At 70.5% G+C, this 24,215-nt stretch overlaps 3 protein-coding genes across 3 annotated transcripts; 1 reads left to right on the top strand and 2 right to left on the bottom strand.

Annotated features, from left to right (window-relative positions):
• Positions 1-268: 268 nt before the first annotated feature.
• Positions 269-14,943, bottom strand: AGAP2 (ArfGAP with GTPase domain, ankyrin repeat and PH domain 2). The gene is made up of 19 exons (XM_062597099.1): positions 14,784-14,943; positions 7,250-7,308; positions 7,035-7,122; positions 6,007-6,092; positions 5,769-5,910; positions 5,540-5,674; positions 5,317-5,432; positions 5,058-5,213; positions 4,827-4,913; positions 4,611-4,715; positions 4,316-4,478; positions 4,071-4,187; positions 3,604-3,737; positions 3,410-3,536; positions 2,436-2,587; positions 2,271-2,361; positions 1,771-1,993; positions 1,315-1,570; positions 269-475 (listed from the first exon to the last, which is right to left on the bottom strand). Exons 1-19 carry the CDS (start codon positions 14,941-14,943, stop codon positions 269-271), a joined length of 2,604 nt encoding a protein of 867 aa, XP_062453083.1.
• Positions 14,944-15,885: 942 nt separating this feature from the next.
• On the bottom strand, positions 15,886-18,078 carry LOC134152205 (uridylate-specific endoribonuclease C-like; the record flags this gene model as incomplete). Its single annotated transcript, XM_062597371.1, has 6 exons — positions 15,886-16,000; positions 16,141-16,283; positions 16,685-16,791; positions 17,002-17,118; positions 17,253-17,455; positions 17,927-18,078. Coding segments are annotated over 6 exons (837 nt in total), but the record flags the coding sequence as incomplete, so codon positions are not given.
• A 1,401-nt stretch (positions 18,079-19,479) lies between these two features.
• On the top strand, positions 19,480-24,151 carry TSPAN31 (tetraspanin 31). The gene is made up of 6 exons (XM_062597347.1): positions 19,480-19,655; positions 21,350-21,517; positions 22,347-22,427; positions 22,785-22,925; positions 23,024-23,152; positions 23,249-24,151. The coding sequence occupies exons 1-6, from the start codon at positions 19,593-19,595 to the stop codon at positions 23,321-23,323; spliced, it is 657 nt and encodes a 218-aa protein (XP_062453331.1). The 5' UTR covers positions 19,480-19,592; the 3' UTR covers positions 23,324-24,151.
• The last annotated feature ends 64 nt before the right edge of the window (positions 24,152-24,215 follow it).

Below are 24,215 nucleotides of genomic sequence, written 5' to 3'. Positions count from 1 at the left end.
GATGTCACCACCGCGGTGCCAGGCGCGGCGAGGAACCCAGGCATCCCGGCGCCGGCAGGAGCCGCGCAGGCAGCGCGGGGCACCACGCACGGGCTCCCCCGGCGCGGGGCCCAGGCGTCCGGGCAGCGCCGTGGCACTGCCCACGGACAGGAGCAGAAGAGCCCCCAGCAGGAGCCGGATAATAAATAGAGCATTAAAAATACAAAGGGGGCGGCGGGGGGCGCCGGGGGGGGTGGGGGGGGGTCCGGCGGCGCCGGGCCCGGCCCGGCTATACCAGGGCGGTGCGGGCCTCGCAGTGGCCCACGCTGGCCGAGCTGCTCTTGCGGCGCAGCGCCGGCGTGGCCAGGCCGCCGGGGCCCTCGCCGGGGCAGCCGTGCTGCAGCACGATGTCGGCGCACTCCTGGCTGCCGGCGCGGCGCGCGTAGAAGAGCGCCGTGCGGCCCAGCCCGTCCCGCGCCTTCGCGTCGGCGCCGTACTGCGGGCAGAGCGGCTCCGTCAGCGGCGACCCCCCCCCCCCGCCGCCGCCCTCGGCCCGCGTCCTCCCCGCGCCGCATTCCCCCGTGGCCGTGCCACGACCCCCATGGCCATGCCATGGTCCCCGTGACCATGCCATGATCCCCATGGCCATGCCATCTCCCTCTCATGTCCCCCATGGCCATGCTGTGGTCCCCATGGCCATGTCTTGATCCCCATGGGCATGCCATCTCCCTCTCATGTCCCCCATGGCAATGCTGTGGTCCCCATGGCCATGTCTTGATCCCCATGGGCATGCCATCTCCCACTCATGTCCCCAATGGCCATGCCACGATCCCCACGGCCATGCCATCTCCCACTCATGTCCCCCATGGCCATGCTGTGGTCCCCATGGCCATGCCATGATCCCCATGGCCATGCCATCTCCCTCTCATGTCCCCCATGGCCATGCTGTGGTCCCCATGGCCATGCCATGATCCCCATGGCCATGCCATCTCCCTCTCATGTCCCCCATGGCCATGCCGTGGTCCCCATGGCCATGTCTTGATCCCCATGGGCATGCCATCTCCCACTCATGTTCCCCATGGCCATGCTGTGGTCCCCATGGCCATGCCATAGTCTCCATGGCCATGCCATCTCCCTCTCATGTCCCCCATGGCCATGCTGTGATCCCCATGGCCATGACATCATTGCTGTTGCCATGCCACAGTTCCCATGGCCATGCCATGTCCCCCATGGCCATGTCGTGGTCTCCATGGCCATGCCATGTCCCCCACGATTGTGCCACCTCCCTTGTGGCCACACTACGGCCCCCCCACCACGTGCCTAGCTCCAACCTACCCACACCAGCAGCTGGGTGATGACCACCTGGGCCAGGTCGCAGGCCACGTGCAGCGCCGTGCGGCGGTCCTTGTCACCGGTGGCAGCATTGAGCTGCTCCTTCTTGCTGTGGGCCAGGAGCAGCAGCACCGTCTCCAGGTCCTTCTCCTGCACCGCGTGGAAGAGCTGCTCCCCGAGCGGCGCCTCGGCTGCCGGCAGTGGCGCCAGGAACAGCCGCTGCTCGTATTTGGCCCGGATCCACGACTCCCGCTCCTCCCTGCGGGGACACGCGGCGTCAGGGGGCTCGTGGTGCCGTGCTCTAGGTGACCCCGCTTGAGCAGGGGGCTTGGACTGGCTGATCTCCAGAGGTCCCTTCCAACCTCAGCCGTCTGGTGCCGCGAGTCTGCCACACACGTGGAGGGACACGCAGCCACGCGAGGGGACACGCAGAGGCCAGGGGGTCCCGGGGCCGCTCACCGGGACGACTCGGGGGTGGGCTTGGAGCGGCCCTGCGGGTTCTTCTCCCAGATGCTGTTGGCCGTGGCGTTGCCGATGGAGGTGAGCACCAGCGTCAGCTCCCGGGGCCAGTCGTCCAGGTCGAGGGAGCGCACGCGGGACAGGTGGGTGCCCAGGTTGCGGTGGATCCCCGAGCACTCGATGCAGATCAGCGCGCCCAGGTTGAGGCTGGCCCACGTCGGGTCTGGGGAGGAACCGCAGAGGCTCTCAGGGCCTGGCCGGGGGGGGTGAGGGGCGCGACCGGCCCTGGGGCACCACGCAGCATCGCGTCCCCCCCCCCCCCCACCCGGCACCGCGCGGCCCGTGGCGCCGTGTGACCCACGGCACGTGGCCTTCCGTGGCCCGCGGCATCACGCAGCCTGGTGGGTGGCATCACCCGTGGCTTCGCGTGTCCTTGGCGTCGCGCGGCCCGCGGCATCGCGTGCCCTGCGCCCACCGACCCCCACCAAGGTGACACTCACTGGGCGCCCCGCAGTCCACGCACAGCGAGTTGCCCCGGGCGTTGCGGACGGCCTGGATGGCCACGGCCTCGCTCTGGCTGTCCACGCGGGCCTGCGGGGAGACGGCGGTGACGGGGCGGCCGCGGCGGCCCCCCACCCACCATCTCCACCCCCCTCGGGTCCCACCTTGTTCTTGCTGCTCTCGCAGCACTGCAGGCTGGCCAGGATCTGGCTCTCGATGGCCTGCACCCAGGCGTCCCGCTCCTCGAAGCTGCTCGCCTCGAAGTGCCACGTCTGCCCCGTGCTCGACACGATGATGAACTCGAAGTTCTCCTCCTCTGCGGGACGAGAGACCCAGGGCGGGCGGCTGGGACCGGCTCCCGGGGCCCTTCCGGGGACCCTCCCGGGGCTCGGCCAGGTGCCCCCCCCCCCGGCCCGGCCCCCTCCGTCCCACGTCCCCGCGGCCGTGTCAGCGGCGGCACCGGGACGAGGAGCGCGGCTCTGCGCCGTCCGCCTGGAGGGCCGCCAGGGCTCTGCCCGGCCACGGCCACGGCGGCCACGGCCACCAAGGCCACCACGGTGGCAGGGACACCAAGGCCACCACGGCGGCGGGGACACGGCAGCCACGGCCACCACGGCGGCGGGGACGCGGGGGCAGCGGATGCAACGGCGGCGGGCGAGGATGGGAGACAGCCACATGCATGAGTGGAGCCGGCCGCGGACCACGTTACCTGTTTTATAAATATTTCTTAAACTACCAAAGCTTTTTAATTTCCACATTTTGCGCTTGGCTGCGGAGGGTCCGGGGCAGCGAGAGCAGAGGGAGGAAAGGGGGAAAGAGAGTCACGAGAGGAGCCCCGGGGCGAAGCGCGGGAGCCCTCGCCGGGCCGGGGCGGGCGAGCGGGCGGCGTTTGCAGAGCGAGGAAGAGGAGGGATGCGCCAGCGCGGGCGGCGCGGGGCAGCGGCGGCCCCACGGCGAGGACGGGGCCCGGGTTGTGGCGCGGGGTGGGCGTGGTGGTGGTGGTGGGGCTGGCGATCACCTCGGGGTCTCCAGTGATCCCGACGCCGGCTCCGTCGTCCCCGTGGCCCTGGGCCATCGGCCCCTCGGCCCCCATCCCCGGGGCCCGCGGTCCCCGGGGCGGCGTCCCCAGGGCTCTCACCTTCCGCCTGCCCCGAGGAGCCCTCCGTCTTGGACGGCGTCATCAGCTTCTTCCGGCGGTGCTTCTTCCTGTCGATCATGGGCGACGGCGGCGGGTCTTTGCCCGAGCTGCTGGGGCTGGATACGGGCTCAGAGGTGGGGGGGGCGTCTGCTGAGAGACCCACGCCCCAGCGTTGGTGGGGCCACCGGGCTCACCAGGGCCGTCAGAGCCACCAGGCTCGCTGGGGCCACAAGCATCAAGGAGTCCATCAGAGTCCCCAGGGCCAGCAGGTCCACCAGGGCCACTGGGTTTACTGGGGCCACCAGGGTCACTGGGATCGCTGAAATCACTGGGCCACCAGGATCACAGGGGTCACTGGGAGCACCAGGACCAAGGGGATAACTGGGTCCACCAGGCTCACAAGGGCCACCAGGATCACCAGGCCACTGGCCTCACTGGGCCCACTAGACCTACAAGGCCACTGAGCTCACCAAGACCACAAGGTCCCCCAGGATCCAGGGTCACAGGGGTCACCAGGGCCACCAGGGCCACCAGCCTCACTTGGGCCACCATGTCCCCAGGTTCCCCACGGGCCATGGGGCTTCCCAAGGCCACCACAGTCGCAGTCCAGGCTCTGCCCCAGGGAGAAGGTCCCACGAGGGGACACAGAGGGGACACTCACCGGCGCTGGGCAGCTTGGCGCTGGAGGCGGAGGCGCAGCGCTGCAGGGACCGCTCCTTGCCCGTGCCCTTGAGCCCCAGCTCCGGGGGGAGGCTCAGCCCCACGGGAGAGGTGCTGGCTGCGGGCAGGGGACGACCGGTGGGACACAGGGACCTCCAGGAGGGTCTGTGTCCCCTGCTCCCTGGGGCATCCCACCACCCGAGTGGTCTCACCACCCAAGGGGTCCCCACCACGCCGGGTACTCACCGGCCCCCTCGGGCGCCTGCACCCCGGCCACGTCCTTCACCAGCCCGTTGATGCTGGCCGAGGGGCCGCAGGCGGAGATGGCGCGCGGCGGGCGCTTGCCGGGCACCTTGACTGTGGTCCGCAGCAAGTCCATCTCCTTCCCGTGGGTGCTGTGGATGTAATCCTGGCACGGAGGGGGGGCGGACGCGGTGCTGAGCGTGGCTGGGCCGTGTCGCCCCCGCCGTGGGGAGGGGATGCCGTGCCATGCCGCGCCACGGAGGCTGTGGGGAGTCCGTGGGGAGCCCGGGACACTCACGTTGATGCTGGGGTGGTAGAAGAGGAGCCCGTTGCTGGACAAGGTGACGTATTTCTTCTTCCACTCCTTGTTGAGGGAATTGCCGCTGCGTTTGAGCAGGAAGCTCTGGGGAGGCGAAGGGAAGGTGAGCAGGGACGCGTCCGGGGAGGATGGAGAAGCTGGGGGGGGGAGATTGTGGCATGGACACGTCCGGGGGTGACAGCGAAGGGCAGTCACCTGCTTGATGGGGATGGCACGTCCGCTGCCCGCCACCTCGCCCCGGCTGTCCAAGCTCCTCTTCTCCGAGTCGCTGCCCCGGCGGTTCTGCGGGAAAGGGCTCGGGGTGGGTGTCCCGCAGGATGGGGGGCTGGGGGGGCCCAGGGTGGGCTCCCGCCAGCGAGCCACCTTGGGGTCCCCCCCCCCCCGGCACCGGCCTCGGCGGGGCGCCGGGGCCCGCGGCGGACTCACGGCGAAGAGGCTGGTGCGGCGCTTGGCGCCGCGGTGCAGGGAGCTGGGGGTGCCCAGCGCGGCCGCCGCCGGCTCCCCCCGCAGCTCCCGGTGGCTCACGTTGGGGGTGGACGGCAGCGAGGACGAGTAGTCGCTGGCGTGGCCGCCGTTGCTGGCCTGCGGGAGAGGTCGTGGATGCGATGGGGGGACGCTGAGCCCCGGGGTGGGGGGGGGGGCGCATCGCCGTCCCGCCGCCGCCGCGGGAGGGACCGGCGGGTACCTGGATGCCGCCGGCGCCGGGAGTGGAGCCGGCCGAGTGGCTGGGGGAGCTGGGCAGCGACTTGCAGGAGGCCAGGAGCTGCTGCTGCTTCCTCAGCGCCACGACCTTCTGGGCCACTGCGGGGACGGCGGCAGCGTCACCCCGCCGCCGGCCGCAGGGACAACCCCCCCCCCCCCCACCGCCGCCGCGGTGTGCGCCCCGTGCCCCCCACCCCATCGCCCACCTTCGGTGAAGACCCGGTCCACGTTGAGGCCGTACGTGGCGCAGGTCTCGTAGTAGAGGCACCGCTTCATGTCGCCGCAGAGCGCCTGGGCTCGGGCGTCCTCGATCACCCGGGGGTTGGAGGAGCTGATCTTGTCTGCGGGCCGGCGCGGAGGTGAGGAGGAAGGGGGGGGGGGACCCGGCGCGGCCCCGGCCCCCCCCCCCCGGCCGCGCCGCCCCCACCGGCTCACCCTGCGTGCCCACCAGCGCCAGGGCCACGTCGCCGGTGCCCCGGTGGCTGCTGAGCAGCTCGTGCAGCTGCGTCACCTCCTCGAAGCTGCTCTCGTTCTCCAGGCTGAACACGAAGATGACGGCGTCCGCCCAGTTGGCAAACTGGAGTGGGGGGGACACGCACGGGACAGGGGCGTCACAGCTCTGCGTTACTGGCCGCAGCCACCACGGCCGCCCCCCCCCCAAGTCCAGACGCACCTTGGCATCCGGGGGGCCTCCCTCCTCCCGGATAAGCAGGAGGTGGCTTTGGCCGTCAACCATCATCTCGCGCTTGAACTGCCCACCTGGAGCGGGAGACAAGAGGGGCTGTACCACGGGGCAGCCGTGCCAGGGGCTCAGCCCCAGCCCTGAGGTCATGCCCAGCCCCGTGGCCATGCCTGACCCCATGGCCATGCCAAGCACTGTGGCTATTCCCAGTCCTGTGACTGTGCTCAACCCCATGGCCACACTCAACACTGTGGCCATGCTCAACCCCACAGTTAACCCCAACCCCATGGCCATGCTCAGCTCCATGGTTATCCCCAACCCCGTGGCCACGCTCAATGTTGTGGCCATGCTCAACCCCATGGTTATCCCTAACCCCATGGCCATGCTCAACGCTGTGACCATGCTCAACCCCATGGTTAACCCCAACCCTGTGGCCATGCTCAACTCCATGGTTATCCCCAACCCCATGGCCACGCTCAACATTGTGGCCATGCTCAACCACACGGTTAACCCCAACCCCATGGCCATGCTCAACACTGTGGCCATGCTCAACCCCATGGTTAACCCCAACCCCCTGGCCATGTTCAACTCCATAGTTATCCCCAGTACCATGGCCATGCCCAATGCCATGACTGTTCCCAGCCCCATGACTTTTCCCAACCCCATGGCCATGCCTGGCCCCATGGCTATTCCCAACATTGTGGCCATGCCCTGTCCCACTGCTGCACTCAGCCCCATTGCCATGCCCAGCCCCATGACCATACCCAGCCCCAAAGCCATGCTCAGCTCCATGGCCAAGCCCAACTCCATGGTCATTCCGAACCCCATGATCATCCCCATGGTCCTATGACCATGCCTGGCCCCATGACCATACCCAACCCCAAAACCATGCTCAGCTCCATGGCCAAGCCCAACTTCATGGTTGTTCCAACCCCACGGTTGCCCCCATGGTCCTATGACCATGCCTGGACCCATAGCTATTCCTGCCCCTGTGGCCATGCCCAGCTCCAGCCACTCACTCTCCGTGGGCTCCAAGCCCACATATGAGCCAGTGAGGAAGCGGTGCACGAGGGCCGACTTCCCGCTCTTGCTGCTGCCCAGGACACCCTGTGGAGGGGCAGAGAGCGGTGTGAGGGCATGCCATGCCACGCCACGCCACGCCACGCCACGCCACGCCACACCACGCCGCACCACGGGGCTGGCACATGGGGCTGCCCAGGGCTGCAGTACCCACCAGGCGGATCTCGGGGACGGAGCGGCCCAGGGTCCATTCCTGGCTGTTCACCAAGGCCTCTGCAGGGAGGAGAGGGGTGAGCAGGGACCCCGAGGGGGGGCCACTCCCGGCACTGCCGGCAGCACCGCCGGCGGCTCCCGGCGTGGGCGGCCAGGGAGCCGTCACCAAGCAACGGCGCCCGGCACCAAGCTCGGCGGAGGCGGCAGGGAGGGCCACGGGGACAGGCCTTGGCCGTGGCACCCTGCCACGATGACGGGAACCCCCTCCTTCTGGCATGGCCACCCCACGGTCGCCCCCTCCCTGCACAGGGGGGCACAAGGACACGGCGGGTACATGGGCACAGCAGGCGCAAGGTCACAGTGTGCACGAGGACGCAGAGTGCACGAGGATGCGGTGTGCATGAGGATATGGCATGCACAAGGACGCAGTGTGCACAAGGATGTGGCGTGCACAAGGATGTGGCATGCATGAGGACGCAGAGTGCACGAGGACTTGCTGTGCACGAGGACTCGGCGTGCACGAGGACGCGGTGTCCACAAGGATGTAGAGTGCACGAGGACGCAGTGTGCACGAGGACACGGCATGCTCAAGGACGCAGTGTGCACGAGGGTGCAGGGCACGGGGCCATGGCGGGCACAAGGCCGTGGCGTGGCACAGGGATGCTCCGTGGCACGGGGCACGCTCCCTGCACACGTGCCCTGCCGTGGGCCACGGTACCCCAAGCCCCTCCACATCCCCAGCCCGTCACCGCAGCATCTCGCCTCCTGCACCACGAGAAAGGGAAACTGAGGCAGGGGAGAAGCAGAGGGTCCCCCCCATGCGGGTGCCCTCGGGTTCCCCTGCGCCTGGTCCCCAGCGTGGCCCCATGCGCGTGGCAGGCAAAGGGTTAACGCCGGTGCCTGTCACCCCACGCGTCATCACGGCGCTGTGCCACCCACGGGCCCCACTGCCACCCACGGGCCCCCCCAGCAGGCTCTGCCCACGCGGCCCCATGGGGTGGGTGCTGGGGGGGGCGGGAGATCTGGGGGACACGGGGATGAGGTGGACGGATGGACGGACGGGTGGGTGGACGGACGCAGGGTGGATGGACAGGGTACGGGATGGATGGATGGATCAATGGATGGATGGACATGTGGCCAGATGGGTGGACAGACGGACGGATGGCTACAGGGTGGCCGGAGAGAGGGACGGGCAGGCAGAGGGGCGAAGGGCTGAACAGGAGGCCGGGCGCGAGGGGACGCAGCGATGGGAGAGCGGACGGACGGACGGATGGGCCGTGAGCGGACACACGCATGCCTGCCGCCCGTGGGGCGGCCCGGGCTCCCCCCAGCCCCCTTTGCAGCCCCACAGAGCCCTCCCTGAGCCAGGGCCGGGCCCTGCGGGGGAAACCGAGGCACGACGAGCCCAGGCGCCCGGGACCCCCCTCCCTTCGCCCCCCCCCACCACCATGGGGGTCCCCAGGTACTTACTGGGGGAGGCCCCGCGGGGCAGCTCGGTGCTGAGCAGGGCCCAGGGGGGCGCGGGGTGCGTGGGGGTGGACGCCGGGCTCTTGGCGAAGATCCCGCTGATGAACTTGAGCATCTTGCGGTCGCGGGTGGAGGCTCGGCCGCCCTCGCGGCCCCGCTTGAGCCCCGCGCCGCCCTCGGCGGGACCCCCGGGCGCCGCCGGTGCCGCCACCATCAGCCCCCCGGGCCCCGGGTGCAGGTCGCTGTTGTCCAGGGTCTTGCTCTTGCCCTTGCGGGGCGAGAGCCGGGCGCGGGTGGCCGGCCGGGGGGCCGCCTCGGCGCCCGCCTTGCTCCCAGTTTTCGCTCGCCCCTTGCCTTCGCCCTCGGGCCACGAGAGCCGGCTGCCCGGACCCTTGTGGGCGCCTTTGCCCGCTTTGGCCTCCGAGCCCATCTTGGCCCCGCTGGTGGTCACCGTCTTGAAGGGTTTGTTGGCCAAGCGGAGCCGCCGGGGGCCGGCGGCCGGGTGCGGCGAGGACGCCCCGGGACCCAGGTAGGACGAGGGGGGTTTGGCGCCGTCCGGGGCCGTGTCGGGGCATCCCCAGCTGGCCTGGCTGAGCAGCACCCGGCGGGCGCCCGGCGGGCAGCCCTCGGGCGGGGGGCACTCGCGGGGCGCCCCGGCCCGCTCGCCCGGCACCTCCAAGGTGCCCTTGGTCCCCCGGGCGGGCGGCAGGACGGTTTCAGGCTTGGGGGGCAGGAGCGCGGGGTCTGGCTTGGGGGGCACGGCTGGCGGCAGCAGGGCCAGGTCGGGCTTGGGGGGCACGGCCGGCGGCGGCAGCAGCGCAGGGTCTGGTTTGGGGGGCACGGCCGGCGGCGGCGGCAGCAGCGCGGGGTCCGGTTTGGGGGGTACGGCGGGCGGCAAGTCAGGCGAGCGGCACCGAGCCGTGCCGGTGCCCCGGGGGCCCGAACCCTCCGGTGCCGGGCTGGGGGTCCGGGGGCTGCCGGGCTGCAGGGAGGCGTCGGGCGGGCCGGAGCCGGCCGTACTTATCCAAAGCGCGTCCTGCCGTTGGAAAAGCCGCTCCGGCCTCTTGCTCTTGCCGCTGCCGCCGTCCTCAGCGCGGGCACCGGCAGCCGCCGCTCGGCCGCCCGCCGCCGCCGCCGCCGCCGCCGCATCGCCGGGCCCCGCCGGCTCCGCTTCGCCCGCCACCGACTCGAGCTTGACCAGGGTGAGGGAGATGAGGTAGGTGGTCCGGCGCTGGAGGCCGGCGGCCCTGCTCATGGGTGCGGGCAGGGCCCCCCCGAGCCGGGCGGCCCGGGCCTCCTCCTCCTCCTCCTCCTCCTCCTCCTCCTCCTCCTCCTCCCCCCCCCCCCCGGCCCCGCCGCCCCGGGCTCCGGCGCCGCGCGCGGCTCCGCGTCCGCCGGTGCCGAATTGAGGCTCCGGCACGGTCCCCACCCCCGGCCCTGCCTCCCCAAAGCCTTTCCCGCTCGCCCGCCCCCGGAGGGGTTGGCACCGCCGCCGGCCCCCCCCGCCCCGCCCGACGGATCGGGGCCGCCCCCCCCCCCGCCGCCCCGGGGGGTGGGGGGGGGCGGGGGGGCTCCGCCGCGGTGCGGGGAGGGGGGGGGGCGCAGCACCGGGGCTAGCGAGCGGGCATGGAGGGGGGGGGGAGGTTATTGGGGGTCCGGTGTCCGCGGGGGGGGCGGCGCGGGGGGGGCCATGCCCGGCCGCCGCGGTGCCGGTGCCGGCGGCTCACGGCAGCGCCCCGACGGGCTCCTCCTTTGTGGCGGCGGGGCCGGGGCCGCCGGGGGAGGTTGCGGGGGGGGGGGGGGGGCGCCGCCGCCGCTCTCCGCCGTGCGCCGCTCCCGGGCGGCGGCGGGCGGGGAGGGAGGAAGGGAGGGTGGGAGGGGGCGGGCGGCGCCCCCGGTGCTACCGGGCACGCGCGAGCGCTCCCGGGCGCCCCCCCCCCCCCCCCCCGCGGCGGCGGGAGGGACCCTCCGGACACCCCCCACCACCTCGCTGGCACTGGCGCCGGCATCGGCCTTCGCTGCCGGGAGCCGCCCCTCAGCCCTTCCTCCTGCCCTCCTATCCATGCCTCCATCCTCCTCATCATCCCTCCGTTCCCTCCATCCATCCCTGCCTCTCTTCACCTGCTCCATTCATCCACTTCTCCATCCTCCACCCATCCCTGCACCTCTTCACCCCCTCCATCACCTCCATCCATCCCTTCATTCCCTCCACCCATCCCCGCACCTCTTCACCCCCTCCATCACCTCCATCCATCCCTTCATTCCCTCCATCCATCTCTTCTTCCCTCCATCCATCTCTTCTTCCCTGCATCCCCCATCCATCCTCCATTCCCTCCATCTATCCCTTCACCCCTCCATCCATCCATCCCTCCCTCCATCCCTTCTATCCATCCTCCATTCCCTCCATCCATCTCTTCATCCCTCCATCCAGCCCTCCATCCCTTCCCTTCTATCCATCCCTGCATCCCTTCTGCCCCTCAATCCATCCCTCCATCCCCTCTATCCATCCCTTCACCCATCCATCCATTCATAATTCCATCTCCTCTACCCATCCCTGCACCTCTTCACCCCCTCCATCCATCCCTCCATCTGTCCCTTCACCCCTTCATCCAGTCCTTCACCCCTTCAATCCCTCCACTCCCTCTGTCCCTTCATCCCCTCCATCCATCCCTTCATCCCCTCCACATCCCTCCATCCATCCCTTCACCCCTTCTATCCTTCCCTCCACCCCTCCCTTGCCTCTTCATCTGTGCTCCCTCCATCCCTCCTTTCCCTCTATCCATCTCTCCATTGACCCCATCCTTCCCTTCACCACCTCCATCCATCTCTTTCTACTCCTCCATTCACCGCTTCCATCTATTTCTTCAGCTGCCCCATCCATTCCTCCATCTCTTGGTCTTTTTTCCACCCCTCATCCATCCCTTCCACCCCTCTACCTCCACCCCTCTATCCACCTTCCCTTCATCCCCCAGCCCATCCTGCCCCCTTTCCTCCAGCTACATCCACGCACCCACCCTGGTGCCACCTCTACCACCCTCCCTGCATCCCTGCTGCTGCGCCCCGGCAGCCGGCGGGGTGCCGCGGGCCGGGCCGGGCCGGGCCGGGCTGCGGGCCGGGCGGCAGCCAGCGGGCCCAGCCCGCCTCTCTTCTCTGGCATTTTTAGCAGCGGCGCAGAAATCCTCTGCATCCCGTTGCCATGGCAACGGCAGGGCTGGAAATGCGGTAAAACAGCGGGATCTCGCCCCGGGGGCGGAGGCCGGGCTGTGCGAGCTGGCACCACCGGTGGCACCGGGAACCAGGCGGCCACCACGCCAGTGCCCAGGCCCACTGGTCACACCAGCATGCCCCCATTCCCCTGCTCTGCCCGCATGAGCCATGGCCGGGCATGATGCAGGGATGGATGCGGTGCCCAGGGGCCAAGCACGGCACCCAGGGAGGGATACAGAGCTTGGGGACGGACACGGCGCCCGGAGACAGATACGGTGCACAGGGACAGACAGGGTGTCCAGGGATGGACACGGTGTCTGGGGACAGATACGGTGCCCGGGCATAGACATGGCGCTCAGGGACGGATACAGTGCCTGGGGACGGATACGGTGCTCAGGGGTGGATATGGTGCCAGGGAAAGGATACGGTGCCTGGGGACGGATACAGTGCTCAGGGATGGATACGGTGCCTGGGGACGGATACGGCGCTCGGGGACGGATACAGTGCTCAGGGGTGGATATGGTGCCAGGGAAAGGATACGGTGCCTGGGGACGGATACGGCGCTCGGGGACGGATACAGTGCCTGGGAATGGATACGGTGCTCAGGAATAGATGCAGTGCCAGGGAACGGATACGGTGCTCAGGGATGGATACGGTGCCAGGGAACGGATACGGTGCTCAGGGATGGATACGGTGCCTGGGGACAGATACGGCGCTCGGGGACGGATACGGTGCCTGGGGACGGATATGGTGCAAGGGAACAGATACGGTGCCAGGGAACGGATACGGTGCTCAGGGATGGATACGGTGCCTGGGGACAGATACGGTGCTCAGGGACGGATACGGTGCCTGGGGACGGATATGGTGCAAGGGAACAGATACGGTGCCAGGGAACGGATACGGTGCTCAGGGATGGATACGGTGCTCAGGGATGGATACGGTGCCAGGGGATGGATACGGTGCCTGGGTCAGGCTGGGCGGAGCAGATGCCTCGTCCCCTCTGGGTGCACCCGTGGGTGCCCGTGCTGGGGCTGCCGGCAACGCAGCAGCAGGGATGGGCAATGGGGACCGGCCTGCGCACCCGTGTGCGGTGGCAGCGTGGCAGTGCCACCCGGGAGGGACAAAAACACCCCACGGGGATGGGGGGGGCATGGAGTCCCCGGAGCCCCCAGGGTGGCCCGTGGGGCCGGGCACTGCATCCTGCTGCCCGCACCAGGGTCCCAGGGGAGCCGAGCCGGCTCCCGCGTGTCCCCCCCCCCCCAGCGGGCTCGTGACGGCACCGGGCACGTCGTCACGGCAACCCGCCCACGGCCACGCTGGCATGGGGTACACAGCCGCCCACCCCCCCCCAAGCCGCCTGCCATGGGGGGGGGCCACGTTGGTCCCCCCAAACTGCCCCATGGGCCCTGCGTCGCCCCTGCCACCGAGCCCCAGGGATGGGGGGGGGGCGACACGGTGCCCCTAGGACAGGCCCCAACCCCCCCCCCCCATAGGGGAGGCCTGGCCCCTTGCAGCCCCCTGCCCCCAACGGTGCCAGTGCCAGACTCCCCCCAGTGCAGCCCAGTCCCTCCCAGTGCTCCCCGCCAGACCCCGGAGAGGGGCTGGGGACCCTCCCTGGTGCGTATGGGTGGCCGCAGTGGCACCGCATCCCGGCCGTGGGGGTGACACCGGGTCACTCCAGGCCTGAGCCCCCCCCCCCAGTTCATTCGCACCCCCACTCCATCCCGCAGACCCCCCAGTCCCTGCCTGCCCTCTAAGTGCCCATGGCGGCAGGGGGCCATGGGGTGCAGGAGGGAGGGGCCCCCTGCCACCCCCATTGGGGTGGGGGGAGCTCTGGGGCAGGAGCAGCACCCGGGGGGGGCAGCAGGGGGGGGACCGCTGCCCCCAGCGCCGGCGGTGGGTACCACCTCCCGGGCGCCTAGCAACAAGGCATCCCCCTGCTTCCCGTCGCCGCGGCAACCGCGGTGATGCCGGGGATGCGGGGGTTTGGCGCGGGGAGGGGGGGGGTCCCAGGAGCGGAGCGCAGCCCGGCCTACACCATCCTCCCGCCCCCCCAACCCGCACCACCGTGGGGGGTCACGGGGGTCCGTCCAGCCTCTCTCCCCCCCCCTTCCAGGGGCGCGGGGCCCCGGCGGGGGGCGCGGGGCCCCCCGGGCGCCCGCCGGAGGTGAGGAAACGGCCCACGTCACCGACCGCAGCGCAGCGCCGGGGTTGTTGCAGCGGAAACCGCTCCGACGGTGCAGCCGCCGCGGCCCCGGGTGGCGAGGGGGGGGGGTGTCACGGACCCCCAGCCCCGCACACCAACTCCCCCCTCCCCCGCCGTGGCCCCCCAACCCCGCACACACGGTGCCCGCCGGGCCCAGCCAGCTGCGCCGCTGCCCCTGCCCACCCCGGCACAGCGCTGGGCAGGATGAGGCCTCGGCCCCGCCGGGGTGCCAGGGCAGCGGGGACCCCTCGGTTGGGGTGTCCCAGCCCCCCCACCCCGTCCCAGCACCCACAGGAAGCCAGTGCTAGTGGATGAGACCCACAGGGCAGGCGAGCGGCGGGGCCCCTCGGCCCCCAACCCCCCCCCGCCAAGGGCGACATGGCACCCCCCGACGCGCCCCACGGCGCTGCGCCGGCCTCGCGGCCCCCGCCGGGAAGGCCTGGATTCATCCATCCGTCCGTCTGTCCGCCCAACTGCCCGTCTGCTCTCCCACCGCTTCACCTGTCCGCCTCTCCATCCCGCCGCACGGCCCCCCCGCTCTACGCCACCCGCTCCGGCCGGCCGCCCCCCGCACCCGCCGCGCCGGGCTCCCGCGGGACCCCCGGAAGGATGGTGGTGCCGGGTCCCCGCTCCGCGGCACCGGCGCTCCGGGTACCTTGCACGACGCTGAGCGAGGCGGTGAGGCTGGCGCGGAGCCGGGGGTCGGGCACCGTCTCCACCAGCCGGATCAGCTTGTTCACGTGCTTCTTGGCCCCCTCGTGCCGCTTCACCTCGGCCCGGATGGCGGCCAGCACCAGCTGCCTGGGGGCGCTCATGGCGCCCGGCCGCCCCTCGGCACCGCGCTACCCCCGCGCCGGGCGCCGCCGGGACCCCGGGGCCACGGCTCGGCCCCGGGCTCGGCCCCCCTGCCGCGTCCTCACCCCCCCACCCCGGCCCATCCGGCCCCGCTGCGCCTCGCCGCGCTTCCTGCCTGGCGTCACCCCGGTGGGGCTGGCGTCACCCCGGTGGGGCTGGCGCGGGCGCCCGCCGGCGGGCGCAGGGCTGGGCCTGGGAACCGCCGGCCCACGGAGCCCCGACGCGGCGGGCGGCGGCGGCGCCCGGCGCCGACGCGGCACGTCCGGGCACGCCGGGACCCGTCGGGCGGCCCAGCACGCCCAGCCCTGCCGCCCTGCCACCCCCAGAGCCCCCGCTGCGGTGGCACGCTTGCCACGGCCCCGCTGGGGCTGCCCCCGATGGAGGGGGGCACGCCGGGGGCGGGGTGGGGGGCGTGCGGGCACCAGGACGCGCTGGGGACACGTTGGGGACGTACCGGGTTGCACCGACAGCCCGGCGACACGCAGGTGCCAGGGATGTGCCACGGACGCGGGGACACCGAGGACGTGCCACGGGCACGCGCACGCTAGGGCCATGGCGTGGACACGCACCACCGGGGCCACATGCAGCTTGCACGGACACGCTCGGGACACGCGTGCGGCCACGCGCCGCACGCCCACGCAGCCGTGTCCTTGCCACGGCCCCGGCGCAGCTCCGAGCGGAGCCGTGGCCCCGGCTGGGTCGGGAAGGGCCCGGGAGGAAACGCAGCCTCCCCCGTCGTCCCCCCACGGCTTCCTGCCACCGTGACGTGGCACAGCACCCATGGTGGGGGGGGGGGCAGCACCCAGAGGAACGGCGCCGGGGCAATCGGCCCCACGGGGACCCCACGGCAGAGGCAGGGCGGTGGGGGACGAGCGGGGGTTTATTGCCCCGCGCGGGGCAGCTCAGGGGCTCACGGGGTACGAGGAGGCCACGAAGCGCTGGCCGTCCCCGTAGAAGGAGTTGGTCCAGGAGTAGGTCTGGATCTGGGCGGCTTTGCCCCCCAGGCTCACGTGGCACCTGCGGGGATGGAGACAGCGTCGTGACCCACGGGAACGAGGCCGTGGGCAGCGGACCCCTGTCCACGCTGGAGGGCACCGCTCAGTGGGGGGGGGGGGGGTCCCAGCTGCCCCCCAGCTGTGGGTCCTCCCCACACTCACAGCTGGTCGGGCCGGGCTTTGTAGCACAGGGTGTAGAGGGCCAGGTCGAACTCGGGGCTGGAGCCCATGAAGACGGAGCCGATGCTCTTGAGGTAGCCGCTCCAGCGGTACTGCAGGGCCAGGACGTCGGGGAAGGCAGCCCACTGCGGGCACAGGGGCGCGTTGGGGGGACGCTGGGGATGGCCACGGGGGCACAGGGGCGCTGGGGAGATGGTCACGGCGGGGGGGGGGTGATAGGAACTGCAGGGGCAATCATGGGGCAATGGGGACGCGGAGGTTGGTCACAGTGGGGACCCTGGAGATGGATGTAGAGGAAGAGGGACCTTGGGGATGGTCGGAGCAACAGGATCTCTGGGGACATTCACTGGGAGGACGTTAGGGACCTTGGGGATGGCCATAGGGGGGCACAGACCCTGGGAACAGGCACAGGGAGTGCCTGAGGCTGGGATATAGGAGCTGAGGACAAGCTGGGGAGCTGCCAGGACCCGTGTCCCTCGGGGGGTGAGAACTGTCCCCTCCTGGGGGCCGCTGTCCCCGCACTCACAGGCCCGTCGTAGCTGTAGCTCAAGTAGTTGAGTTGTCCCGACTTCTCCAGCTCATAGAGCTGGACCCAGCTGTGGCAGCCTGACACCTTCCCCTTCTTGATCTCCCCTGGGCAGAGAGCAGGGTGAGGGCAACGCGTCCCCGTGTGCCCAGGCTCTGTTCCCCCATGCGCCCCATATCCCCAGCTCCCCAGCTCCCCCTGTTCTCATCCCCATGGGCTCGGTCCCCGGCATCCCCCCGTCCTTCCCTTCCCCACGTGTCCTGTATCCCCCCATCCAGCCGGCTCCATCCTCCCCGTCCCCCCCTTCCCCGTGGTACCGTGGAAGACGTGCTCGAAGCCGGAGGAGTCGAGGGCCGCTCCGCTGGAGCGTGAGTACAGCCCAAACCACATGTCCTTCAGGTCAGCCCGGAAAGCGTCCACCGAGGGGTACAGGCCTGGGGGAGACCATGCTGCTGTGGGGCTCGGCCATGGGGCACAGCCACCCCCTGCCCAGGCAGCACCAGCCCCTTCCTGGTGCCATGGTATCCCCAGCCCCATTTCTCCACCGTCCCCTGGCCCCGTCCCTTACCCTTGGCAAGGAAGAAGCGCGTGAGCGTGGCCATGACGGGCGTCTGGAAGATGGCCTCCAGGAAGGCCTCCTCCTCCTGCTCCTCCTCAGACGTCAGCGTCTCAGCGTGGCCTGTCACCTCGTTGTAGTTGTCCAGCAGGGCCAGGAGCCGGGCGAAGGTGGGCTTGGCAAAGAGCGTGGCCTCTGCCACGTACTTGAAGAGCCTGGCGCCCGGGGAAGGCGAGTCACCAAAGAGGAGGCACAGGAGAAGGTTATGTGGGTGGGTGGATATGGGGTGGACGGACAGATATGGGATGGATAGGGATGGCTGGAAGAACAGCAGACAGATGGAGAAGGATGGAAGGACAGACAGGTGGACAGCAAGATGGATATGGGCAGACAGACGCATGGAGAGTTGAGTATAGGAGGGATGGATGAACGCAGGGTGGATGGATGGATATAGGATGGATGAAGAGAAAAACATATGGGTAGACAGGGAGATGAACGGACAGGTAGATGGACAGCCATGGATGTCTGAAGGGTGGATAGACAGCTACGTGACTAGTTGGATGGACGGATGGGTGGACAAACCAACGACCAGATGGACAGACAGATGGCTGGCCAAAAAGGACAGCTAGGCAGAGGGACCGAGAGGTGCGCTGGCACTTCCGGCGCTCTCTCCGCCGGCTCGGCACCTCTTGGAGGCGTAATCCTTGCCGGCGCTGGCCTCGGAGCTCGGGATCCTGCGCTGCAGGTCGAGGACGATCTCCCCGTCGGCGGCCCTGTTCCCGTCGGCGGCGTAGAGCTGCTCCGAGACGTCCCTGAGCTCGTCGTCGGAGATGGGGGAAGCGGAGGAAAGGGAGAGACGCGGCCCCACGGCCGCCCCGTCCGCGAGCGAGGCGCCGCGGGCCAGGCAGGGCAGGAGGCAGAGCAGCCCCAGCACCGCCGCCGCCGCCATGGTGCCACCGCCGCCGCCACCGCCGCCGCCGCCGCTTATATCCCGGCTCTATCGCGGCAGATAGCGCCCGAAGGCCGGCGGCGGGGCGGCACGTGGTGGCCACCCCGGGGCCCGGCGGCCGCCCCGGGGCCGGGGGCCGGCGGCGGGGCGCGGGAGGCGGGCGGCCCCCTCCGCTCGCCCCCCGCCTCCGGGCCCAGCGCCGAGCCGCTTCCGACACCGGCCCGTGATTCGGGAGGAGATGGCGGGGGGTTGGGGGGGGGGGGGCTTCGGGCTCCCCCTCCCCAGCCCCTCCCGGCCGCCCCCTTATCACTGGGGGCTGTTTAATATTTAACGGACCAAATGTCGCCGGCCCAAGGCCTTCCCAGCACCCGGGCCGGGGGGACACCCGCCGCCAGGGACACCCGCGCTGGCCCCTCGCCCTGCATCCGGCGCTGGGGGGCAGGGACGGGTGTGGGGTCGGGGGAGGGGGCTATGGGGGAGGCCTTGGGAGATTGTGGGGGGCCACGGAGGCACCTACGGGTATATGGGGGGCTACAGGAGAGTCCTTGGGAGATTGTGGGGGGGCACGGAGGCACCTAAAGGTATATGGGGGGCTACAGGAGAGTCCTTGGGAGATTGTGGGGGGCCTTGGAGGCACCTAAAGGTATATGGGGGGCTACAGGAGAGTCCTTGGGAGATTGTGGGGGGCCACGGAGGCACCTACGGGTATATGGGGGGCTACAGGAGAGTCCTTGGGAGATTGTGGGGGGGCACGGAGGCACCTAAAGGTACATGGGGGGCTACAGGAGAGTCCTTGGGAGATTGTGGGGGGCCACGGAGGCACCTATATGGGTGCCTCCCATATAGGTGGGTATATGGGGGGCTATAGGCGACCATAGGAGAGGCCGGAGGGCAACAGGGCCCTGCAGGTACCTGAGCGGCTATGGGGGAAGGGGACCACGGGGTACCTGGGGGACCATAGGGGCGCTGGGGGCTATAGCAGACTATGGCGGAGCCTGGGCGGCTACAGTGGAACCGTACTTGTGGGGCTGGGTGGGGGGGCCATAAGCCTGCCCCAGGGCGGGCGGGCGGGGGGGGTGGGGGGCTGCTCCATCCGGGCTCCCACCCCCCACGCACATCCCCATAGGCAACGACCATCCGGGCATTTGCCCCCCCCCCCCCGTGGCGGCTTCAGGACGCGCAGTGCGCATGCGCCACCCTGCTGCGGAAGCACTTCCGCCCGAGCTTCCCGACAGCGCAGGCGCGTGGGCGGGGCCGGCGACGGCGCAGGCGCGGGCTGGCGGGCGTGTCGCGCAGGCGCAGTGCGGCGCTGCGCGCTGGGCCGGGATTTAAAGGGCCAGGAGCGGCGGGGCCTGCGCTACCCCCTCGCCCCGGCCCTGGGGGCCCCTTCCGCGCTCCCCAAAATGGTGTGCGGGGGCTTCGCCTGCTCCCGCAACGCTCTCTGCGCCCTCAATGTCGTCTACGTGGTGAGCGGGGAGGGGAAGGGCGCCTGGGGTGGGGGGGAGTCGCGAGGAGGGAAAGGCGAGGACCCCCGTCTGGGGACTGTGGAGGGGGAGGAGGCCCTCGGGGGGGGCTGGGAACCCCTTTTTTTTGGGGGGGGGCTGGAGTTCCTAGGGGGAGGGGAGAGTGAGATTCTCCCTCTGAAGGGGGCTGGGTAGCTGTTTTGGGGGGGGGGCTGGGGGTCCCTAGGGGAGGGGAGGGGGAGAACCCCCTCTGGGGCGAGGGGGAGCTGGGCACCCCTTTTGGGGGCTGGAATATGGGGGGGGGGCCTTAGAGGAAGGGCTGGAGGGGGGACCCCTCCCTTGCTGGAACTGGGTCCCCCCAGTGTAGGGACTGGCGTTGCTGTAGGCCCCCCCACACCCACAAAGGGGCTCTAGGGTCCCGTTGGGGCCCCTCATTCCTGGGGGGGGGGAGTGACTTGCCCTGCATAGGCTGGGGTCCCCCAGGGGCCGACATGTGCCCCCCCCTCCTGGGGGGATATATGCCCCCCAGAGGGGACTGGGAGACCCTGCCAGACAGGGGGCCTGTCAGATCCCCTACCAGAGGGTGAGGGTTTTTTTTGGGGGTCGGGGGGAGCCTGACCAGGCAGCCTTGTGATGAGGGGGGAGGACCCCCCCCCCCAGCTGCCCTGAGCCCCTCCAGGCCCACAGCTACAGCTGGGTGGCCTTGATGCAGGGTTGTGGGGGGAGACAACTAGTCCCCAGCAAGGGCTGTGTGCACCCACTCCCCGACCAAAACACCCCCAGGGCCAGCAGGACTCCCCACCCCACCCCACCAGCCCCTGGGAGGATCTGGCTGGGCAGGAAGGGGGCTGGGGGGCTTAGGGAGGCCAGGCTGCTCCCTCCCCCCCCCCCCCCGGCCTGGCCCCTCTAATCTGCTGGGCCAGGAGTGGGGCCCGGTGGTGACAGCGCGGCTCCGGGGTGGGACGTTTCCAGGAAGAGGCCCCCAGGCACCCGCTGGGCATTTCCCGATAACGGGAGACGTGGACGCCGGCCCCGGGGCTCCCGCCAGCCCGGGGACATCGTTGCGTCCCCCTGCCCAGCCGCTGCCCCTGGGGCACCCCGTGGGGCACGGTCAGCTCCCCCCCCCCCACACACACACACCAAATCTGCTGGCTCGAGGGTGACCGTGTCCCGAGGAGCCAGACCTCGCAGGGCCCGTGGGCTCTGGGCTGCGCCCCCCGGGGCAGCTCCGTGGGGTTTTCCAGCACCCTTCTGGCTCGCCTCCTTCCTCTGCCCTCCCACGGCCTCGGCCTCAGCAGCCCTCCCTGGTGGCGCCGGCTCTGCACGAAGCTCCCGGTCCAGATGCAGGTGGCGATGCTGGTAGGGGGGCAGCTGCGGGCTCTCGGGGTGCTGGACACCCCTGGTGTCATTTCAGGGACCCCCCAGTGCTGTCCCATGGCCTGCCAGGAGGAGAAGCACCTGGCGATGAGGGACTGACTCGGAGCAGAGCAGCCCTGGGCTGACCCATCCCCGTGCAGGCGCTAAGCCCCTGAGATCGCAGACACCCCCAGGGCAGTGTTTTACAGCCAGGGAAACTGAGGCACGGGGCAGACTGGGTCTCTGTCTCCTTTCCCTAGTCCAGCGCAGCTCAGGCTTGTTGGTGGGCACGGCGGGGGAGGGGGGGAGGGGGCTGTGGCTGATGCTGCCCCTCGTTGCAGCTCGTGGGGCTGCTGCTCATCGGCGTGGCCGCCTGGGGCAAGGGCTTTGGCATCGTCTCCAGCATCCACATCATTGGCGGCGTCATCGCTGTTGGCTTCTTCCTCCTGCTCATCGCCATCGTGGGCCTCATCGGAGCCATCCACCACCACCAGGTCATGCTCTTCTTCGTATCCTTCGCCAAGGGGAAGGGACGGGGGCGCGGATGAGGGGTGGGTGACGTCCCCCACGTCAACCAGCACAGACCAGGCAGGACTGTGATGGGGGGGGGACCCAAAGCAGCTTAGCCAGGGCATGAGGACGCAGGGCCTTGGCTAGAAGACGCAGTCGGAGACGGTGCCGGGGTCGCTGCTCCCGTGGCCCAGCGCGGGTGAGCGCTCGAGACACGGCTCTAACCCCAGCATCTCGCCAGCTCTGATCTGTAAGCAACCCACGGCGAAGCTCTGTGCTCCCCTCTCCCAGCCCAAGAGAAGGAGCTGCTGGTTCAGACCCCTCTGCCCGGAGCCAACCCCAAAACACAGCCTGGAGCCCCCCCTCTCCCCCCGACAGGCCCTGGGGATCCAGGTGCCCCCGTATCCCCAGGCCAGGAAACACGCCCGTGGCAAGACCGGGTTGAGCCGAGGCTTTGGCGCTGGCTCTTCCCCCTTCCCCCTGGGAAGGGAAGCAGAGGGGGAACCACAGCTCGGCTGGCGTCTCCGCATGGGCCCTGCACCCATGGGAGAGCTTCCTGTGCCGGCCCAAGCAGCGCCGCTGGGCGCAGGAGCACCACGGCCATCGGGGCAGGACGGCCAGGAAGGGCGTTGGGGTTTATGGGACCGTGACTGGAGCTGTGGGGGGGGGGCAGTGACAGCCCCCAGCTGCCCCATGGGGGGTCTCCAGCTCCCTGGAGCTGGGGGGGGGCAGTGGCAGCCCCCAGCTGCCCCACGGGGGGTCTCCAGCTCCCCGGGTGCGAGGAGAGGGCACTGCCGAGCCTCTTGCCTTGACTCCAGCCCTCCCAAGTACATGATCATCCTGGGCCTCGTCTTCATCTTCCAGTTCGGCGTGTCCTGCTCGTGCCTAGCTATTAACAGGACCCGGCAGGTGAGTCCTTCCCCACGCGGGGCCGGACGGGGGACAGGGCTGTCCCTCGTCTCCCCCTGTACCCAGCCCCCCATGGGGGGGGGGACACTGGAGGCCACCGGTCCCCAGTCACTCGCCGGCCAGTGTGGTATTGTGCCAGCCCAGGGGGCACAAGGACAACGAACACTGTCCCCTGCCAGCAGGGACGGACGCCCTTTCCTCTCCTTGGGGTCCCTCCAGCGGGTGCCACCTCCCCGTGCTTGCACCAGCGTCCCTGCCTGTCCCCGTCCCCTCTGTGCAGAGGGGTTTTGACCGGTGGGGGCCCCGGGAGCGGGCTCTGAGGGCGGCGGGGCCCTCCCGGTGCCCCTTCCCGCGCAGGAGGGGCTCTTCAGCTCCACCTGGCCCATCCTGAGCAACAAGACCAAGACGGAGCTGGAGAAGAACCTGGACTGCTGCGGGCTGCTCAACAGCACGGCCGACTTCCAGACCTTCCAGGCGGAGTTCGTCGTCTGCCCTGCGGTGAGTGGGGGTGTGGGGACCCCTGCACCCCCCGGGATGCTGTCCCACACCCCCCCTCGCTCACTGTGGGTGGGATCCTCCCCCCCCGACCCCTGCAGAAGTGCAAGACCCTCCTGGGCAAAGACCCCCGAGCCAAGTGTCTGACCTGCGGCGAGAAGATGCTGCAGCACTCGGACGAAGCCCTGAAGATCCTGGGTGGCGTCGGCCTCTTCTTCAGCTTCACAGAGGTAAGGGAGGACCCGGGGGGGTGCCGGGCGCCCGCGGGGGCCGTGCCAGCGCCCCTAACTGCACCTCCCCCCCACCCCGGGCCACGTCTCTTGCAGATCCTGGGAGTGTGGCTCGCCATGCGGTACCGAAACCAGAAGGACCCCAGAGCCAACCCCAGCGCCTTCTTATAGGGCCGGTGCCCTGCCCCGTCCCCCGCTGGGGCACGCGCCGCCCCTCTGCCCCCGTAGCCGCTAGCAAGCCCCTCCCGGGGACCGTCTCCGTCGGTGCCAGGAAAGGTGCCCCCGCTCCGGGCACGCGGGCCCTCGGCCACGTTCCCAAGCCGCTGATCGGACGCGCTGCTGCCGCATGAAGCCTTTGGCACGTGGCAGCCAGGCCCGAAGGGCTCCGAAAAGAGAGAAGGGTGGTGGCGCCGTCGGAGCGGGCCGGGGTCCGGCTGCGCCCCGGCCGGATGCGGCCTGCGGGGCGGGGGGCCAGCCCCAGCTGGAGCTGGGCTCGCGGCCACGGACCGTACCGGCCCTCGGGGCGGGCACCGGGGCTGTGTCCCGGCGGCACCGGCTCCGCAGGCGCCGGACAGACCCGGCCCCTTCAGGCCAAGGCTCCCCACTTCATCCCCCACCTTATCCCAGTAAGCTTTGCCCCCCAGACTGGTGCATGCTGGTTATTTATATGCTGGGAAGGGGAAACAGGACAAGCAGCACCTAAAGGACCTCTGCAACTTCCTGCCCACTTTCACCCCCTCCCCTGGCACAGGGCTGGTGCTGCCCCTGGGTGTCCCTCCACCCCGGCACTGGGATGGCACCAAGGGCTGGTGGGTGCCCCTGCACCCCGCTCTGTCCCTGTTCTGGGTTCTTGACCCCCTCCCCCCCATCCCCTCTGTGCCAGGGCAGAGCACGATGGAGGGGGTGGCAGCACAGTGCGTGCCCCCACCCCGGCCTGCCTGCTGCCGCCGCAGGGATGTCACCATGTCCGAGACGGTTCGAATAAACGCGATTCAGTGACGCTGGCTCTGGCTTTCTTTGGGGGGGGGCACCCAGGGCGGGTGGCTTCCCGCCCCCCACGACG

This window comes from Rhea pennata, chromosome 29, assembly GCF_028389875.1.
Source record: "Rhea pennata isolate bPtePen1 chromosome 29, bPtePen1.pri, whole genome shotgun sequence".
Taxonomy (NCBI): Eukaryota; Metazoa; Chordata; class Aves; order Rheiformes; family Rheidae; genus Rhea; species Rhea pennata.
Note: the sequence above shows the minus strand (reverse complement) of the source record. Positions and strands in the feature narration are given on the sequence as shown.

Coding starts and splice junctions, on each gene's coding strand:
- TSPAN31 (XM_062597347.1), top strand. CDS start 19,593: ATGGTGTGCGGGGGCTTCGCCTGCTCCCGCAACGCTCTCTGCGCCCTC. Junction 22,428..22,784: donor CTATTAACAGGACCCGGCAG/GTGAGTCCTTCC, acceptor CTTCCCGCGCAG/GAGGGGCTCTTCAGCTCCAC. Junction 23,153..23,248: donor TCTTCTTCAGCTTCACAGAG/GTAAGGGAGGAC, acceptor CGTCTCTTGCAG/ATCCTGGGAGTGTGGCTCGC.
- AGAP2 (XM_062597099.1), bottom strand. CDS start 14,943: ATGAGCGCCCCCAGGCAGCTGGTGCTGGCCGCCATCCGGGCCGAGGTG. Junction 4,479..4,610: donor TCTACCACCCCAGCATCAAC/GTGAGTGTCCCG, acceptor CCTCCGTGCCAG/GATTACATCCACAGCACCCA. Junction 3,537..3,603: donor TGGTGGCTCTGACGGCCCTG/GTGAGCCCGGTG, acceptor CCCACCTCTGAG/CCCGTATCCAGCCCCAGCAG.